General features: G+C 36.3%; 1 protein-coding gene across 8 annotated transcripts in view; it reads right to left on the minus strand.

Annotated features, from left to right (window-relative positions):
• Window positions 1-20,667, minus strand: part of DENND1A (DENN domain containing 1A) — a 215,670-nt gene that overhangs the window by 33,872 nt on the left and 161,131 nt on the right. For 5 of the 8 annotated variants that reach the window (XM_030001059.2, XM_030001056.2, XM_030001051.2 and 2 more), the window contains 6 exons: window positions 16,561-16,662; window positions 15,926-16,013; window positions 15,281-15,321; window positions 13,389-13,460; window positions 12,236-12,292; window positions 5,935-6,156 (listed from right to left, as the gene is read on the minus strand). In XM_030001059.2, coding sequence (XP_029856919.1) covers window positions 5,935-6,156; window positions 12,236-12,292; window positions 13,389-13,460; window positions 15,281-15,321; window positions 15,926-16,013; window positions 16,561-16,662 — 582 coding nt within the window. The remainder of the gene's footprint in view (window positions 1-5,934; window positions 6,157-12,235; window positions 12,293-13,388; window positions 13,461-15,280; window positions 15,322-15,925; window positions 16,014-16,560; window positions 16,663-20,667) is intronic. The other 3 variants (XM_030001058.2, XM_030001055.2, XM_030001052.2) reach the window with 1 other exon arrangement.

A 20,667-nucleotide genomic window follows, 5' to 3' on the forward strand; every position in this document is an offset into this window, starting at 1 on the left:
AAGGTATCTCTATTGTCAGAACAGTTCAGAGTGGCAAGAATAGGAGGCTGGCTTTGCAACCATAGCATACAGTTGCATGAATATTAGAAAATGAACTTGTTTTCCCCTTTCCCCTTTTGTTTCTACCTCAGTGCCACACAATGCCTGCTGTGATCCAGGCGAATCTGCTATTGTTCCAATGCACCTGAGTGTGAAGGGAGTCACAGGGTCTGGCAAAAAAGCCTTCCTCCCTTGCCTACTTCATCTCTTTTACCCTGGAGATAATCCCTCCCTCTGCTGCCTCTGGCCTCAGGGATCCAGTTTTGCATTTCTGGAATGTAGCTGGCTGGCTTTCTCCCCATCTTCCCCCTGACCTCTTAATGCCATTTAATCTTCTTGAAGAAGAAACCTGCCCTACAAAGCAGAGCTGTTTGTTCTGCATGTCTAAGTGCAGATCATGAATGGGAAAAATGAACACGTTCATTTACAGCAAATGATCAAAACAGCAAATAAGCTGGCAATTTCCATTTTATGGCCTGCAAAAGTTTAACTGCAGTAAGAATCAGCTGGGAAGAGAACTTGGACAAGTCTTTTCACAGTCAATAAGCTGCTTTAGTACATGAGTATATTCTCCATTTGTTTCATAGTTACTTATGTTAGCCCCCAGAATACTAATTCTCTCTAGTTTGCATCAAGAATGGAATAGGATTGAATCTCTTAAGTAGAGACATACTTGGAAGAGACTTTTGTATTTTCTTAAGCTTTACCTTTTGGTACATAAATGGAATAAAACACTCTGTTTGCTGGTAAATAAAAATAAGCCACAGAAACATAAAACATATCTAAGCTGACAAAAGACATTCTAATCAGAATAGAAACAATTAGAGAGCTGAACAGAACAGCCAGTATAACTTGCTTCTAATGAAATGATACCCTTTCCCAACAAATTATGTTTCTGGAAGCTTATCTTTTATTGTTTTAATTATACTAGATCAGTTATGCTACTGACTGTGTAAAAGCTCCAGAGCAAGAATGTTCCTAAGTATAGATTTGTTTTTAAAGACTCTAGGCTCACCCCCTCTTGTGCTTACACCACCTCTCAAGGACTGATGGGAAGACTGGGCATAGGTAATGATCCTGTATGAACAAGGAGGCTCTTGTAGAAGCAGTCACTGCAACTTTTCAGTGGAATAGCATGAAGGCTTGATTAGGGGTGGAGGGGTGGGAAGCAGTGTGGATAGAAGCAGAAGCCTCATTAGGAGAAAGATGTGTTAAAAACAAGTATATTTCTGGAAAATAAACTGCTCCCTTTACTCCCCAAGAAGAGGGCTGCAACTCTGTCAAACATTAAGTGTTCTGTTTGACCATGTGATACCCACAATCTCAGACTGTACAATGGTACAGGTTCTAATAGAGCTGTATGAACACACACCAGGACACACAACTGCAGTAAAGGGACCTGTCAATGTGTCCGCTCATCTAAGCAAAGTCTCAAAAACCTAAAAATCATACAGTATTTCTTCTCCTGGCTGTGGTACACAGACACTGTAGGTGTTTATCATAGCCACAGTTGGTGTATTAGTGGCCTAATAGTTAAGCACTGTCTTCTGGAGGGAAAAGCTTCTAAAATATCAGATTCAGATATTAATCTACCTTTCTCCCTTAGCAAAATCATCAACTTATATATTATAAAGCATTTTTGTTTTGTTATGTTTCTTTTGCTTTAGATAATGCAAAATTAAATACATATAAGAGAACTGAGAAAGCCTGCTGCTTATTAAAAACTCAGCAAGTTATTCTGGAGAGCTGCTTGTGTTACCTGAAACAGCTATACAATCACCATCATTAAGGAGAGGCCTGCATTTCCCAGACTCTCTGCTTTTTGGCTATAACATACATAACATGTATAAATATCACTTACCCAAATTCTTGAATGAGATATTTGAGACCTCTGTCTTAAAAAAACCTTCAAAAAACCAAACCCACAAAATACCTTATCAGGGTAGTTCAGTCTTTCAAAAAGAAAAGCAAAATGTCTTGTTCTTTTTTGGTTTGGGGTTTGGGGATTTTTTTGTGTGTGTGGCATAAAGGCAACTTATGAATGGTCATGTCTGTTTAGGGTATAGAGATATTAAGAACTCCTCAAACAACATGCTTCTGAAATCACACAAAATTGAACTGCAATACAGATCAATCAGTTAATGAAAATCACAAAGCAGAAGAGATCTAAGGCTACTTAACATTATGCTCTGTGCAGCATCCTTATCAGTGTAGCTTGCCACCAACAACAGTTCAGTGATGGAAGCTGAAATTTCTGGCAGAAACACACAACTCAAGCACTGCTAATGCAAACTCAGAATTCAGACAGTCATTATTCCTTATTTTGAACATAAAATGATAAGACTTATGAACAATCAAGAGAACTAAAATTTCTGCAGCCATTAGGCAAAAATGAACATTATTTAAAAAAAAAACCCCAAACAACAAAACCAAAGCAACAACCAAACAATATCCTCCACCCCACCCCACCAAAAAAACAACCCAAACCAAACACATCCAGTATCACAACAGACTTCAATGTTTCAAGCTTTGGGTCCTGCCAAAGTAGCCCCTACTGGCTGCTTGCTTGGACAAGGAGTGTGTTCAAAATAGTCACAGTGACACACTGTAGTGTTTATTCTCCAAATAGCTAAAAGATGACAAATATAAACACGTGCTTTCTACCTTAAAACTGGGAGACTATGCATGGAAGCAAAAGCTACAAACACCCGAGTCACATATCACCTGTATTAGCTGTCCCACTCTGCCCTGTTCAATGGTTAGTGGGCTCACAGTGCTCGCCCTGCCTGGCACAACTGGGAAGGATCCCAAGGATAGCTATGGCAGTGGCAGTGGATGCTGGTAGTTGAATATGCAGCATGTTTTCCAATGTTTTAAGTAAGTTTTGGTCACGCTTTAAGACAAAAAGCCAGAAGAAAGCAAGCAATAAGACGACATCCACAAAGGATGTTCTCTGCAGCATTGTATCTTCCGCTATAATTAACCTTACTTTTCTGCAAAACAGAGAGTACTATTCAGTACTACATTCTATTCATTTGACTCTTTTTCTTGGCTTTAAAATTGTTCCCTCTTCTCTCCACTCATTAAACCTTAGTTGCCTGTATTGCTCTTGCTACTTGTTGAGTACAGCTGTATTGCCTCAGAGTCCATGATGATAGTTCCTTATATTTGGTTGATCTGAGGATCAATATTAAAAGTACACCCTGAGTAAACCAAAAAGCATGCAAAGTCAAACCAGAGAAAAAGCTCTGGTCACGCCCTTCCACTTTGGTCTCCTCGTGTAGTCTTATTAAGAACGCTTTGTTTAAATCTTTATTGCATTGCCCTAGGCTATCTGGCTAAAATCCTTCTTTTCACGATCAAGGAGAGCCGCCCCACAATGTCTTAGTATTACAGAAACCACTGTCAAAACAATTCCATAATAAACAACTCTCTCAAACAATGCCTTATAACCACTCGCCAAGATGAGCTACAACACTACAGAATCTCACACAGACAGATAATTGCTGCTAAATTTTTAAGAACAATCAGCTGAGGTGCTATACATTCAAAGACATTTCAAGATATGTTACTGATATTTTTTTGTAGCCTAACAACTGCAGATACACAACTGTATTTGGAAAAGCTAGAAACTACCTCACTATAGGGTGAGAGATAATGAGTTAAAATTAAAGGTTGCTGCTGGCTTGCTAGCCCATCCCCCTTTAGCTAATCTGTCATGTAATGAAGAGAAGCACCTAGCATAGGACAGCTAGCTGCCGGCTCACTTACAGTGAGCTGATTAAGAATGTTCAACCAACAGCAGACTGCAGACCTTTCCAACAAAAATAAATAGACTGTATGCAAATGTGTTTGTCACTTTGACAGCATGTCTCAATTAAAGCATCTCGCTGCTGTTGGTAGGCTCTCTCACTGCAGTGGTATGGACGAGGCTTACTGCATTACTGATACACAGGGCTTGACCCTAATCCGCATGCATGCATTTTAAAAAAGTCTGCCTTTGCCATATACACTAGCATAATACTAGCAGACATAGAAAGCAAGTGACAATGAGAAAAAAGCCTCTTTCATCCTCTTCAGTTTATAAGAACTGTGAATGCACAAACAGCCCTTATTTCGGAGTTCTTGTGGCTTTTTAATTGTTCCCACCTACTGTATTCTTGACAGAGTTAAAAGTGACACTAAAATCTCTCCCTTTAATCACTAGTTAGAAGCCATCTCCCATTTGAACAGTAAATGTTGCTGCTTTTTTCCTCCCCAAAGCCTTAATTTATATTTCATAAACCTGAACATCTTTTCCTTTTGAATGAAAGTATGATTTAATTTTCATTTTGGCATTGGGCTATCAGGAAAAAAAGACCTGTGAAAGGACAAAGGCTATAAGTGAGATAGACCTACAACTGCTAAGTTAGATCATTTTTTGGAAACCGACATTTGTAATGTAATGACAGTAATAAGCATTTAGCAAGCGAGCCTTTCACCGCAGCCAGTAGTTCAGTTAAGCTGATGTGTGTTTCTTTTGACACAGAGAAAGCGATCATTAAAAAATTTGAAAGTGACCGTTAAAAAACCTCATGAATTTAAATTTCCACTCGATTATATATTTCATTAATTTACCAAAATGTTTGAACCATCCATCCTCCATAAAAATCTAAAGGAAAAAAAACTGAAAGTAGATTATAATATTATCTGGATTTCTGACTGCTTTAAATGAAATGTAACATTTTTCTGCTAGAGCTAGATGGCTACATTTCTCCAGTAGCCCCAATTCCTCTCAACTATATTGGCACAGAAAGTAAGTGAAAAATAAATCACTACTGCAAATACTTAATTGGAAGAGAATCTGTTTTTTAAAAAAGTCTCCAAGAACTTACATTTAGCACAGTGGTGAAAGTTCCGAAAGAAATCTAATTCTAAAATGATACAGACAACATTGCTCTGAGCAATGATTATATCTCGTGTAGCCCTATCTAATACCTAAACAGTCAATGCAGCTATACTGACTACTTTCTATTAATAGATACTTATCTAAAAATCTGCTTTGCTTCACATTTTATAATTCTCAATATTTTACAATTGTTTTAAAATTACACTATGTTTCCTTAGAAGAAATCGGATACTCACTTCTGTTTTCTGATCATAATAATGTAAAAAATAGATACAGGGAAAGAAAAGAGTACTGTGAACACAAATAACGTTATTTTTTGAGTCAGGCTACACTTAATAGGGGAACACTGGCAAACTGGTAATAAATACTGTATGTTTTCCCATTAAAATCACAGCAACTACATTTTCTAAATAACTAGCTCTTAAAAAAACCACACAACCAAACTCACTCTTTTGCAGACATATCAAAAGAAACATTATAAGAGTAACTAATGTGTATAGCTCAGTGGTCAATACTGAAATACAGAGTACATTAATAAGCTATTAATTGATTTTTCCATCTCAGTTCATCGCATTTAATTTTCAGAGAATGTTAAAATGCTTTAATAGTTGGATGTTCCATATTGACACTAATGATCTGTCTAGATAACAGAGGACATTTTAAATTATACATCCTCAGTCCTGAGGGTTATAGCACTTTGCATGCTAAAAGAACAGCAAAATAGTTTATAAAAGAGTTTATAAAATTGCTATAGTAATTATGGTCCCTCCCATTCACTTAGAATTTATTTTCCTCAAAATCATTCTATGAACAAAAGGAATCAGTAAACCCCAGAAAAAAACAGGTTTTAGAATCCCATTAAAACAGATACAACAGAAATAAATCTATAACAACATAATTCAGTTGCAAAAAATAATGAAACAATTGGCATATTCGTTACTCTGACTGTTCTCTGAACTATTTTTGCTGAGTCACACAATTTAAAGAAACCTAACACTAAAACATACCTGACCAAAGTGTACTGTGATTGGTCTTCTGTCTTCTCTTAATTTAGGGTCCTTCTTTTCAACCAATGGAGAAGGCGCTGTCCTTGGTAGAGATTCCTCTGGTGCTGCAGAACACCCATTCTCAGCAATGTCCTGTATGGTAGGAAAAGGTGAATAGCATGGCCAGGAACATTCTTGATTAAGGGTAAGGGGCACAAAGGAGACACTAGAGGATAATGCTGACTAACAATTTTGATGTTAGGGGAGAAGAAAACCAAAGTACAGAAAAGAAAACATCATTAGAATAAAACATTTTGTTGCATTTTGTCCATCAGAGCCTGTACACAACCACTCTCTCCTCCTAATATAAATGTTGCATGTAAACAGATACATTCAATGAAATGTCTGACTTAAACATGCAAAAGCCAGGAAATATATAGGGAGAAAAAAAACATAGCTCAAAATTTCTATTCTAGGAACAAATTCAACAGAAATCTAGTAACAGGGCTATTCTGCTTTTTGTAAACCTAAATGAAAACAGTAATTCTATTTATGTACTTCACAGAATTATCTGTAGCAGAACAATTACTTGTGAAAGTGGCAAGGAGACATGAAACTCACAGCTTAGTTAGCTTTGCATTTTATCTTTGAGTCTGTGTATACTGAATATACCCTCAGGAGATTGTATAAAACAAACTGCTGCCTAGCAGGATGCTTTTTTGTTTTGCTTTGCTTTTGCTTTTGCCATTAGTCCTCATCTTCAGAAGTAAAGTGACCCATCAACCTAGGTTAGAAGACTTGGCAAGTGTATGTATGGTATATGTAACATAGGTTTTGAAAATGACAAAGGCATGCAGACATAAGGAATCAGACAAGGAGAAAAGAGTTTAAAAGTCAGTTGAGAAATAGTCTGTAACGCAGTGGGCCCCAAACCTTACATCTCTTTGCAACAATGTCAAGGAAATAATGCTTGGTAAATATAGAGAGAAACCTGCTCACACTGTAGCTCCGCAAGACTGACCTAAGGTTGGCTGCTGACATAGACATTGCTTTGATTCACTGACCTTTGACATGCCCCCTCAAGTTTCTGTCTTGCTAAGGTACAATAATGAGACATGTAAGCTGATGGCCAATTAGAAATGGTTCTTTTGGACACAGACTGACCTAATGTGTTTAGGTCAAATGAAACAAAAAGCTGGATGGACTTTCTAAGGGGCTTTGTCTGCTCCGCAGAGAAGCTGAGAGACCTTTTTAGATCCAGCTGGTAGAGCAGTGGTTCACCATATGGGCATAAGGATCATGGGGAAATTAACAACTTGTTAAGGTCAAACTAGAGAGAAAAACTTTTTCCTCCCCACGCCCTCCAGCTGCACAATGTTACCTTGTCTTTAAAAAAAAAAACCAACAAAGTACACTGAATTAGTAACAAAGAACCCCAAAACAAGCCCCTTCTGTCAAAGTCATACTTCGGCTCCAGAACAGCAACAACCTATCAAGGGATCTGGTCAGCTTTGGAATCACATAACCTATGGCAGCAACATATACTGTTCTGAAGTGTAATGACATTAAATACAGACTTTACTTACATATTTCTATACAAGTATATGTGTGTATATATATGTGTGTGTATATATATATATACACTAAATGTGAACCAAGCTTCAGACCTGTTACGTATATGCCATCGTGGTGCCCAGCACATTGAAAGCCACCTGACCTGCACTGAACAGCAGACGTTCCCAGGATTTCAGAGCTTTCAGGGTTCCACCTGGAGCTGAGGCTCCAACCAAGGCAAGAGACAGCTGGGAATCAACAGGAAGCAAAGCACCTTCCAATCCAGGCAAAATTTCCAGAAAAATGTAAAATGGACACAAAAGTTTGGATGTCAGGGGAATGGGAGGAGATAACAGATACAGACAGATCAAGCCATTAAGCAAAACCCCCTAAGATGTATAACGATCACTGCAAATCCTTGCAGCTTTTATTGCTATAGATTTGCTGTACTTCTCTGATGATATAATTGCATACAAAAGATAACATGTTCCTAAAGTGTATTTCCACTGTGTTTGGTGTACAGACTTCCAAAGAAATTGCAGCAGGTTTCAGGCAATTTTTTTTTTTTTTTAATTTACTTAATAAAATATGAGAATTAAACTATTTGATACCTCTTGATTTTTTCAAAATCCCCAAAAGGCAGACAAATCAACAACATAGCTTCGGTCACCAAAGCAAAATTTGCTTTACAAAAGTCTGTTTTCTACCTCCGATGAAAACACATTTGAGCTAAATAAACAGAGAAACCTGTTTTTAAATGCCCCAAATAAGGGCTCCAAGTAGCTTTAAAATCATTAAATGTCAAAGTGTTTGGCAATTCTATAATTAGAAAGCAGACAACAGTCCTTCAAAGCAGTCTGTGACACACCTTCAGACCACTAACAGACTTTGAATACAGTTATTCAGAAGTCAGTGGGGAGTACAAGACAGACGGAGAGATAAAACCACAAATAGGAAAACAGGACTCTCCAATTCTGAATTTCAGCTTCGGAAAGGTATCAGGGCTCACAAAATGTCTACCGATAAAAGCAGTTCTTCAGCTTGAGAACTACAAATGACCAAAGAACTGCAGTGGATCATAGTGCAGGCAGGCCTTAAAAAAGCAGTGCCCATTTCTGGTACTAAGAGAAAAGCCAGTTAGACCTGTGCATCCCAACTGAGGGAGAGGATTTACCAGCCAGAATGCTGTCTCATACTTCCACACTGCTTTTGAGACCAGTGCTAGCACTTCCACCTGAAGCTGTGCTGTGTAAGTGTACCAGCTTGGTTGGTGCTCATGAGCAGTTCTTTGTACTGCAGTGCACCATACCAGGTAGGTATGTCCTAAGTCTGACTTTTCAGTTCTGACATGTACCCAAAAAAGGGATTTGGTACAAGCCAGCGAGACTCTCCTGAAGTAGCTTAAGTCGTATATAAATATTACTCAGGATAACAACAAAAAACATGAGACCTATCCCTCCCCCAAAAGTGGAAAAAAATTCTCCAGAAATGCAAAAACCTAGCAACGTTTCAGTGACTTTTTAATGAAGAGAAAGTGTAATTTAAGGATATTATTAAAAACAAAACTACCTTTTGCCTGAGGAAAAAAAGATACTTCATAGATTACTGGAAAAAGAGAATGACAATGATCTATCACACTCCGTAATTATCTCCATATATAAACAGTGCTTCCCCTAACAACTGTCTTGTTCAGGTGAAATCTTTACTACCTATTCATTTTAAAGGAGGATCTTCAGAGAATGAGTAAGATATGTATTTACAGATATGTAAAGTTTACCCTGTAAACTGAATTAGGTTTTCTTCTGTTTAAATATGCATTAGTAATTTTTCTAGGGACCTTTTGTAATGGACTACAAATACTGCCTATTAGAAGAGCAAAAAACAGATTCCAGAATGTCTAGAAGGATTCTTCAGGTTATTTTTATAAACTTCTAAATGAGTTGTTTCTAGCTGTACTGATAATAAAGCACTGACAACAGCCCACTGATAACAGACATTAACTAGAGCCACACGGGGCTCCAGTAAGTAAAATAATGTTGAATACATTAACGCCAAGTACCCAACCATTTATATAAATTGTCTTATCCAGAAGCTTTCAGTAAGTTACATTCTCCTTACTGAAAGTTGAGGACGGTACCATTCATATTCCTCCTTCTTCCTAATTCTATGTAGTTAAGCTTCAAACGAGCCAATAACGGAGTGACTTGACCACCATGGTCCATTTGTGAAATGGAAAAAGCAGCCTTTACAAAAAAAAAAAAAAAAAAAAAAAAAAAGGAAAGAAAGAAAAAGAAAAAAGTACTATATCAGATATAAAATAAAGCTACCATGCTGTATCTATTAACAATTATTTGCTATCACTCATAAGAATCCTCTGAAAACTATTTCTGTTGCTTTGAAATACTGTACCACAAATGAACAAGGGATGGAAATAGAGCCCCATTCAATCTTTACTATCATATTAAAGAAGGACCTTACACACACCACAGTGACCTCTCAACAGGTCAATCCTGCATTTCTCATTTGCAATTCAAACCCAAGACTGGAGCAGACCAAGGGCAAAATGGGCTCTTGATTATATTTAAGAGGTCACCATTGCTATGCAGAGTTGTAGGAAGCAGACCTCTAGCTTTATTGCATTTTTAAATTCTATCTTCTACAGAAGCTGCTCATATTTGGCAGTGAAAACTGGAAAAGGGATGTTTATATTTGACTTTTCCTTACCAGTGGCCTGCATATTTTTTGTATTAATAATGGAAAGTAATATGTTAAAAAGCAGTGGATAGTAAGTTCAGTTTAAAAATAACCTTAGGTTATCCTTAGAAGATGAAAGACTAGCATCCCAAATCTGGCAAAAATTAAGTATTTAGTGGTGCCAGAATTTCAAACAGTTAACACTTGCACATACTAGTAAGTAAACAAATGAAAAATACAACATTCTCACATGAAAATTGGTGAGGATGCACTAACAGACTTGTCAACAGAGCAGCACAGACATTTAGATTAAAAATAATATGAGGGTGGCCAAAACAATTTTTCCTATTTTTATCACTTTAAACAGAGCAATACCTCATTTTAGAGTTATCTTCCTATGTTGCATTCAAAATGGAGAAGAAGATGGGACAGAAAAGAACAGAGTTAACGAAGAAAGGAGAGGTAGAGCAGTATGTGTCAACTACTCACAGAAATCTTTTAAGCTCTTGTGAAAGCATATGTTGAACAATCATGTTTAACCATCTTACAGAAATGCCACATACTAAGGAAGGTGAAACAAAATTGGGCCATTTATTTCTAGATGTTATGTGTGTTTTTTAAAAAGAATGCTTGCTGCTTGAAGGACTAGGAAGACAACAACAATAATAATACAAAGCAATGAATGAATGAGACGTTTCTCAGCCTTTTATACAAATGTCACAGAATAGCATATAATTATACTAGCATTTAAAATACAGGAAAACAATCCGGTCATTTTACACAGCTCCAACTGCTTTAGACATGCACATGAGAAGGCCAAACATTTTATTATTCATGAAGGTTATGTCCAGAAGTGAGACACATGGAATTACATAAAAAATTCCATGTACAAGAAAACTGCTTCACATTTCTAATATTTTCATATTATACCTAAAGTGGTCACATACAAAGTAGTAAGTGTGATAAAATAAAACAGCATTAAAAGCATCTGAAGCAACTTTACCTTCTTCAAAAACCTCTAGCAATCCGCTAGAATATTTAGAGAGCAAACAGCATTTGGATTGTACACACAGTTAATTTCATCAGTTCATAACCTGGCTGCACAATAATCCCTTTGTATTAACATTTTGTTGACATGTTCAGGTAGATTTCTGTTTGTGCCATAGGGATACATTTGCAGCGCTATCTTAAGATGATGGTCTAGAAATTTAGAGAAGAAATTTACCGAGAAAGCACAGATTAAAAACCCCCTAAAACTATTGTGCAACAAATTGAATAAAAATTTCTGAATAAGAACTTCAGTTCTACTAGCAAGTTAGGTCTCTTGTTTTCCTAAAAGATTCTAATAGCTCTGCTTCATAGAATAAATAGAATATCTGAAATAAACCTAAGGCAGAGTTAACCACTCATTCATAACGTATGTATCAATATGACCATACTTCTGGCTTAAAAGTAGTGATTAGTATTGGATAACACATTCTTCAAACGCAATTCAGCATTCTTGGAATTCTACTGTTTACAAACAAAGACAGATTTGGAAAACAACAAACAGTTTGAGTATTTTTTTCTGCAATTATTTAAATTTGAAATGAACACCAATTCTAATTTAATTCCTTTATGCCTAAACTTTGCAATAGACACTCATGAAACATATAAATCCTCTTCCCAATGACAGACACTATACTATTTTCCCTGAGAGATTACTGTAGAAATAACAACAATTTGCCATTTGCAAAAAGTTCACTGCCATTACTGTAGGAAAGATCTCCCAGTTCACATAAAGTCCGCTTTCACAATGCCCCAGTACCAAGGACAGGAGAGGGACCACTCCAAAGAGAACACTTAATTTTCTGGCTTTTGTGGGTTTAAGTCAGAGCCTTAATGTATTTGAAGACAGTTTTTTTTTGTCTGTGAATATTTATAACAGTGTGAAAAATCCGGGACAGCTGGTAATGCATTTTGAAGTGTGCTAACAACACTGTATCAAACAGCTTCCTATTGATCACATAATGCTTTTTGTGGCTAAGTATTTCATACATGGTGCTTATACATTTTGAATAAGAACTTCAAGTACCTTTTGCTTCAAGCGGTTTTTCACTTCTTTTATTCCCATTTTTGCATGATCTTTTGCCTGCATGAAAAATTAATTTAAGTTAAAATCCCCTTCTATTTCCAGCAGTGACTAAGCTTGATTTCAGTGCATCAAGATTCACCTTCTCTAGTTACTAAAAATGGCAAGGAAAAAATTGTAACAGGATACTGAAAACCTATTAAACCAAATAGAGAGCTAAAAAACCCCAAACAAACAAAAACCACCACTACCACCCCTTCCCAGTCATTGCAAAAATTTTGTTTTCTCTGTTTTGATGCCACGGACATCTTTCATCTTTTTGCGTTCCACACCCTCGGTCTTCACCTTTAAGTATTTATCTTTGCTATAAGCTAACAATCAACAGTAATAGTAAGCCTGCAAACTTTCTCCTTGCAGTACTCTGGATGCCAGTTCTATTTAGTAAGCTAATTCATCCTACTCATATCTCTCAGGCTGGAGGAAGGCAGGAGAAAATAAAAGTTTGAATAGTTTTCTCAATGCTTTTTGTAGCATTATTTCCTAAAATTCAGCTTATAAGAAATCCTCACTTGTTTCTGTGTTGTTTTATCTTGCACAGTGAAACTGGCAGCCATACATGATAACACAGTAACATACTAGCTGTTTGTTAACAGAACTGAAAACATTTTCATTTAAAGAATAACTCAGTAAGTTGGGCTCTAAATAAGCAGGTATAAGAAATCCCCAGGGAAAATTAATTGACATTTAGAAAAGATCGAAACAATTTGGAAAATGAGAGGATTCCCTTATTCCGATGAAGCTGCAAGCAGAGAAACCTGAGGTAACAATGATTTCCAACAGAGTAATGATGAGATGGTAGAGCTGCTTAGTAGAGCATATAGGCACTATTTCCCAGAAATAGTTCTGTGTAATAAATAGAATTTATCATCTATACTTTCAAAAGAAATCACAAGTTCCCCTCCTCCTTTGCATTCCAATTATGTTTAAATTTCAAAATGACTTTTCAATTTAAATTTGAAATTTAGATGAATGCATATTTTAAGTAATTTTGTGAGTCCAATAAAAATGAATTTAAGACTTGGGTTTCATTTGAAAGGTTAAAACAGAATCATAATTAGACTCTTATCTCAGTAGTAAGCCAGTACTCGATACTTACAAACTTATAGACAGTCTTCATGGCAGGGTTAGCCTTGGTCTTTACTGTATTTAAAATGGCTCCACTTCCTTTCTGTAATTATAGTAACAATAGAATAAATTTTATCAAAGCTCTTTAAAGCAAACAGCAATCTAAATTCCACCATTCTTAACTTAAAATAACAAAGCATTAACTATGCTTATTAGCAGAGCTGAATATTAAAATAGTAAATTTAAAGAAAAAGAACACAAGTAAAAACATATTAAATGTTTCTCTGGTTCTCCAGAGGAACCCCAATTCTGTTTAATACAGCAGTTTTCAAATGAAAAATGTCAGTGTCTCCTAATATGATGACCCCTTGTCTTATAGGTCATCTCACAAAACAGTGTTCTGCGATTGTTCCACTCACCCTCAAGGGTGTCCTGTACATTGCATTAAAATCCTAAACAAGTTTAAGACAAAAGCACTCTACCAAATACTCAATGTCTGGGGCAGAAAATTCAGTTTCAGAAAAGCCCATACTTTCAATCTGAAGAAGAAAGTTCTTCTTTTATTTTCCTTTTCATGATCCCACAATACTATTTATCAAAAGCATGCTGTCTTTTTAAGATCTAAGTAGTCAATAAAGGGACAAATTGAGGGAAAATGAAATCTAACTACAGTCATAAACATTAATTCTAGAATAGCTGAATTGCATGCAGTGAACATAATAAAAGTTGTAAGACAGTAATATGTCAGGCAGAAAAATCTGTTCGTCTGGTCAGTGTTTAACACATCTTCCACACACTATTGACTATTGCTGTGCAGCACCTTATTTGATAAATACAAGAGATGGGGAAAATCCAAGGAATAAAATCTTAGATAATTTTATAATTTCTTATTTCAGTGCAAAACTATACTTCCAGAGATAAATGCAATCAGATGCAAACAGTTTTAAGATTTACTATTCTGTTACTACATGACAATTTATCTTCAATCAAGGGATTATTTTCATATTAATTTCTCAGCCATTTCCCTTTCTTATAATTTCAAAATTACTTGTCAAGCTACATATTTATATATATTTATGTATATATATTTACCTATCTAACTATATGATGGGATTTTTTGCATGACTTATAAAATGTGTTTAATTCAAAATTATCAAGATAATATTGAGCCCAGCATTTTGTTTAAGGAACATAATTCCATTCATAACCAGGATAACAGGCAAATGGAATGCTACAAAACTCAATTCTTCCAGAAAATAATTCAATCTTTCCTACTGACTCATACCCATAAACCAGAAATATTTCACTTTTCAATACATCAACATTTTATGCATCAAAAGAGACTTTTAAAATCAGCTGTCAATTATCAGCTATAACAACATATTATTCTCTAAAAGTATTCAAATTTTTAATTTATACAGCTAGAGCACTAAACCAAAGAGATACAAAAAACACCCCAAACAGTGCTGTCCCCATTCAGCACTCACACCGTTTAGCTTTTAATAGAGCTTTTTGGTGTGGCAACTTCTCCTTTTCTTTACTTTTCTATTAAAGGGAAAGGAAAACCACATTATTTTCTAAATTGACAATAACTTTTTTCCAGCTGTGTCCAAGACATTAAAAGTGGGATTCAAAAACTTGATAATTCCTTTGGTGGGGTTTTTTTTGGTGTTTTGTTTTGTTTTGGGGTTTTTTTTTGTTGGTTTTTTTTTTTTTTTTTTAGTTTTTTTTTTTTTTCTTCTGTTCTTTACTTCATCTGAAGAGTGCATTAGTTTCTCACAACTAAGCTCAGGTTGGTCACAGCTAAACACTGCAGGAAACAGGTTAGTCATGTTCATGAGGACAGATGTTAACAGCCACACAGAACTGTACAATGGTCCAGTAAGAATCAGAATGTCTGTTGGAAGAAGATTGTATTCTTACCCTTACTGTGGAGAGCCACTGGTGGTACAATTTGTCGCTACCTAGAGAGAATCACAAAACCAAACAAACAAACTGTAACTCTCTACCGAATAGAAAACAAGCTAGAAATGTGAAGTGTTAGCACTTGCGGTTCTAGGAGCATGAAGAGTACGGAAACAGAACAGGACAACCATCCTTTTCTTTCAATGGAAACACAACAACAAAAAAAATTGACGCGATATCTGCAATTTTTCTTTTACTTGCTAAGAGGCATTTCTATTTTATAAGGGTTTTCTTTAAGAGATTTGAAAACACTGAGGGTTTTTTTTTTTTTAAGATTGCTAAAAGAAATTTGTGGTAGTTCTGGGTAAAGCCAAGGCTTTTCAGCATCCTCCATTGGAAGAACTCTTTTAGTTGTACTTTAGCCAAGTGGTAAAGCTGAGGTTTTGTAAGACTGAACAGACTTTATTTAAACTACGATACATTACTCAAACAAAGTTCTTGACAGAGGAAAGAACAAAAATTTAAGACACTTTAACCCACAGGGATCATTGCAGTCTCAGTTATTTAGGTGAGTAACCATAAAGACCCATTACATCATGATGGCCCACAAACAGTAAGTCAGGAACGATGTCTGAAATTACTTTAAAACACTGTATTTCTTACCTGCATATTCTCCCATATTTATCTCTTCTTCAAAAACATCACTGAATCCCTCGCCGGAGTTAAGAAGATCCAGACGGCCATCAATGAACTACATCAGAGAGTGTAAACAAATCAACCACCCCATCCTTTATCTTTTCAGAAAGACTTTATTCTGCATTTGCTAGAATAACCCCAATAGTCTTATCGGAAAGGGACTCTAAATAGAATGAAAATACAACCAAAACTGGCAAAATGTTTACCAAGGCAAAAAGGTTTGCTGCTTCACTAAAAAAACAGCATTCATGTGTTTGTCTATACATATATGTTTTCAGCTTCCCTGAAGCAGTAATATCATGTTTAACAGTAATATGCTTCCCGTACAAAGTTTACAGCAGATATATTGGGTCTAGGTATGCTCAGATCAAAACTGAGCACAGAGACCTTAAAGGGAAAAAAACCATACACCTCTTAAAATGTAGAAAGCCTTATCACCTGAAATCTGAGAAATGCCAGCTAGCAGGAATTAAGGTGCTGCCAACTACACGAATTTTCCTCATTATGTGGCTGACAGATCAAGGAATATAGGAACAGCCCTCAAAAAAACCAGTTACATTGTTAAAGAATCTGCTTCTACGTTAGAGCAATTAAGCCAGTACCTGCTTAAAGAGCTGGAGCTGAATGGCATTCTGAAGAAACTGCCTCATGACAGCAGAACGATGGGACACAAATGTTTCTTCACAAAAAGTGATGGGTTCACCCTGTAGAGTTCAGAGCATTAAACACTGAAAAAGCACTGTCTGAATCCATTTGAATCCACTGCCTCCATTTTATCTACTTCCCTTCCAAATTAAATAGATAAAGTAGGATTTACATAACATTGAGTGAACTGTAGTTTGTTTCCAGGTTTCAATCATGTGACTGAGAAACAGGTTGGAAACTGGCAAATTGCATATCATCAAAATAAAACACATTTGCTTTATGCACATTTTGCAAATGCTGGTGAAGGAACGTTCATCATCCAAAAAGGTAATTTTACTTAATGTCCCCAAAATATGACACACAGTCATCTGAATTCTGTATATTCTGCTTATCTGCCTCAGTAGATCCAGCCAGTTAACCTGCACCAACAAGTCAGGATGTCTACTCTGTTCTCTCCACAGTTCAGAAAGATTAGACTTTCATATATTGAATGAGTGAAATTTCTTTTTTTCACAACCTTGTTGGCAAAAGACAGAAATTGTTTTGCGGCTCTACTTTTATCTTATTTTAATGAGTTATGTTAATGCTGAAGTCTGCTGTACATCTGCCATAAGGGCACAAATTTCCTCCACACTTAAATCTACAAATACTCAACACAGCAAGCAAATATATTTATTGAATTAAAAACAAGACAGTAACAAAGAATGATAAAATTATACTGATGTATAATTAATATGGAGGCTTTTTCATAATTGTATTAAATTATATTTGGACTCTTCATCTGCTGAGTGTTCAAAATCAACATTAGATAGCAAAAAACCTTTAAAATGGTGGTATCATTCCATTTCTGAAGGCTTTTTATATTGGCAATCTTTTCTACCATTGGCTGTGTAAAGTCAGGATAACAGGGCCACTAAAATGACTGTGCTCAAAAAAACCCCATGCCACAGCATTGCTTGAGCATATTGTTTTTTCTCCACCAATTTATGTTGGAAGCCACCATGTGGCCCCAGGACTTCTAACACCTAATGCACACTAAAAGGATACTAAATCCTCAAAACTATGTTGGGCAAACTGTGATGAGACTCACATTTCTTAAAATCTGTAGGTATTCACCTTTTTCCCTGAGTTCACAATCGATCAAACTTACTTATTGATACATTTCCTACTGAGGTCTGGTACTACCCCAGAGCTTATCAACCTGATGGCAGATAATCGCTGCTGATTGCCTGTCCTTTGACATAACTAACCTCGCCATTGTAACTAAATGGCACAAACAGTTATATCAGTTTTTAACACAATTTATGAGGAAAGTGAAGGAAATATTTGGCTTCAAATACTCAGACCGCAGTAATAAAATTCCCCCTGGCCCCCAATGAACTGGACAACCAGAATCACCAAGATGATACACCATGTACCTCACCTCTAACCCAGCAGTCAACGAACGCCACAGGTCACAGGTTATCCTTAACATGAGGAAAAGGATCAATTGCAAGTGACTGTCTTAAGCATAGGATGGGTCTCTTTCAAAGAAGGAAGAAGTCACGCTTTTAGGATAGTTTCTGTCACCCTTTCCTTGGGCCAATGAATTTCCATGGTTTTGGAAAAGCAACCAGTTTTCTTATGTGACAACTACAGTTTCAGGATAATTAATTTTAGAGATAAAACCTGTCTTTGATTTACTCTAGCAGGAATTTACAGGGAAAAACAAAAATCACTACAGTCTTTCTGGGCAAGAAGCATGAGTGTGAAAAAACACACTGGTTTTTTTTTCCCCTGTCGCTTTGCTCTCATCAGGATAAAGAAACATAAGACACTTCATTTCGAAGTAAACAAAGGAAAAATGTTTGGAAAAACAGGTCTGGCTGGTATGTGCCTGGTATACAAGACACTGGTGATAGTCTCCATGACATACTGACTACTGCCACGACAAAGGTCCTGTCTCAAAAATCAAGGTATGTACTGTCTGAAAGGTTTTAATGACTAACAGCTGATCACACACTCATGTTAGTAGACAGCAGAAAGGGACAGAACTTCTGCATGACATGGAAGTGTCAAAACAAGACTTTGAGCAAGAGGTAATTTGGCAAATGGAAAAAGCCATTAGTTGATTTTGAGATGGGACTGACAATTTGGACGAATATAAGCTCCCTATGCAAGAACTAAATATATTTTATTTAGCTATTGCCATCCCACTTGAGATTTGTTTCAACTCTCTCAGGTACCAGGAAGGACAAGTCAGGATACTACAGAGCACTACAACTAGTAAGACAAAATCTTAGGAGATTGCAAATGCATCTGTTACTACAGAAACAGTAGTGACAGACACTTTCCAAGCAGGGCCCAGGCAACAGTACAACAAACAACAGGATGCAACAGCTACTCGACCAGTATGAAAAAGGCTTTCCCATCAAATTCAGCTACCAGAACGTAACAAGGGATGCCTGAAGAATATTTGGCTGACATAGATACAATCTGGATGTGAAAAGAGCTGGGACAAATACATGAAGTATAGATTAGCCCATGATCAGAGAAGAGGTTCACCAGAGGAAGGGTTAGCTTTCACTTAATCCTCACTTACAAAACACTTTAAAGGAAACAAGCAGCCCTTCCTATAATCTACAAGAACCCAAAATTTCTCTCATGGTCAAAGAAGAGTATGAACATTGCGGAAAGAACAAGAACTATGCCCTGCCAAACAGAAGCTTCCTCTACTCCATTGTACATCCAGCACAATGACACCAGTTTCTCCTCTTACAATCGAGCTATATACCGTTCCTATAAACATACATACTGCAGCTGCTGGAGTCCAGTATTATTATAGTCTTAATACACTTCCTTCCCCAAAGTACTAATGATTGAGTTTGTTCATTAGGTTGATTAGACCTTTTGACTTCTTAAGAGACAATTCAGGCTCAACTGCTGCTAGATGATAAGAAAAACTTTAAACATCAAGGTCAAGCATGAGCTTTTCAGCTTAGAATGCATTAGTACCTTCCATCCTCCACGACCTCCAGAAGGGTGAACACACTGTTGCTAACCCCCATCCACAGCTTCATTACAAAAGGACAAGCTGGACAATAAGACCATTTTCTTGACAGATTTCGTTAACTGTAAATTATAAAGCTATTCAGCTCTGCTTTTACTGACAGATGACATTATACATGAGGGGACATGCTAAGAACTGCAGATATTTTGTGAAATGAGCGGTCTTGCTCACATGTAAAACAATTTAATAACTTGTCCTGATAAACCCATCAACTCCTAAACTTGCTGTTTCCAACAATTTGAATTTAGGCCTTGACTCGTCAACACCTTAAAAAGCCATTATTCCCCTCTCCAATTATAGATGCATAACAGAGGCTAAGATATGGCATTGCAAATGCTCTAAACGTGTGCACAGTGCAACTCTATGAGGAATCTGATTTGATCTGTAATATTAGATAATTCACACGTATTTCAAGATTGGATCACAAAATTATTTTTTTAATTATTTTTTTAATACACATTTAATTTACAAATTTACACATTTAATCTGCAATCTTAACACAAGAGAAGTAACTTTAAAATATAAGACTAAGATTTAAGACTCCCAGATGCATTGAAAAAATAGGTGCCTTTTCTTTATGCCTTTGCAAATCTCCCTTTATATGAATATTTTATATTCATATGGCATAATGAAGTTCATCAGGGCAGTGCTGCTATCTCATGACCCTGTAAAAAAGCTGAAAAGTTTCAGCCCACATCTGATCTGTTGCCAGCCCTATTTTTAAATTGGAATTCTGTTACATTCTAAAATAACATTTGAAACTACTTAAGGCAGCAAGTGAAAAGCGAAAGGAGTCTAGGACTTACTTCAGACTCTTCTAGAGTTTCATGGAACCTGCTGTTATATTTTAAGAAGCCATCATGCAAATTGAAAGATAAAGCCTGATTTTGGTTAGCTAAGCTGTAAAAAATTTCACTATGATCCCCCATCTTTCAGTGAAATCACTTTTCCTCAGAAAGAAGAACTTTCTTTCAGAAGAGGGTACAGGACCTCATGCAGACAGTTATTGTGAGAG

This window comes from Aquila chrysaetos, chromosome 24, assembly GCF_900496995.4.
Source record: "Aquila chrysaetos chrysaetos chromosome 24, bAquChr1.4, whole genome shotgun sequence".
NCBI lineage: Eukaryota > Metazoa > Chordata > Aves > Accipitriformes > Accipitridae > Aquila > Aquila chrysaetos.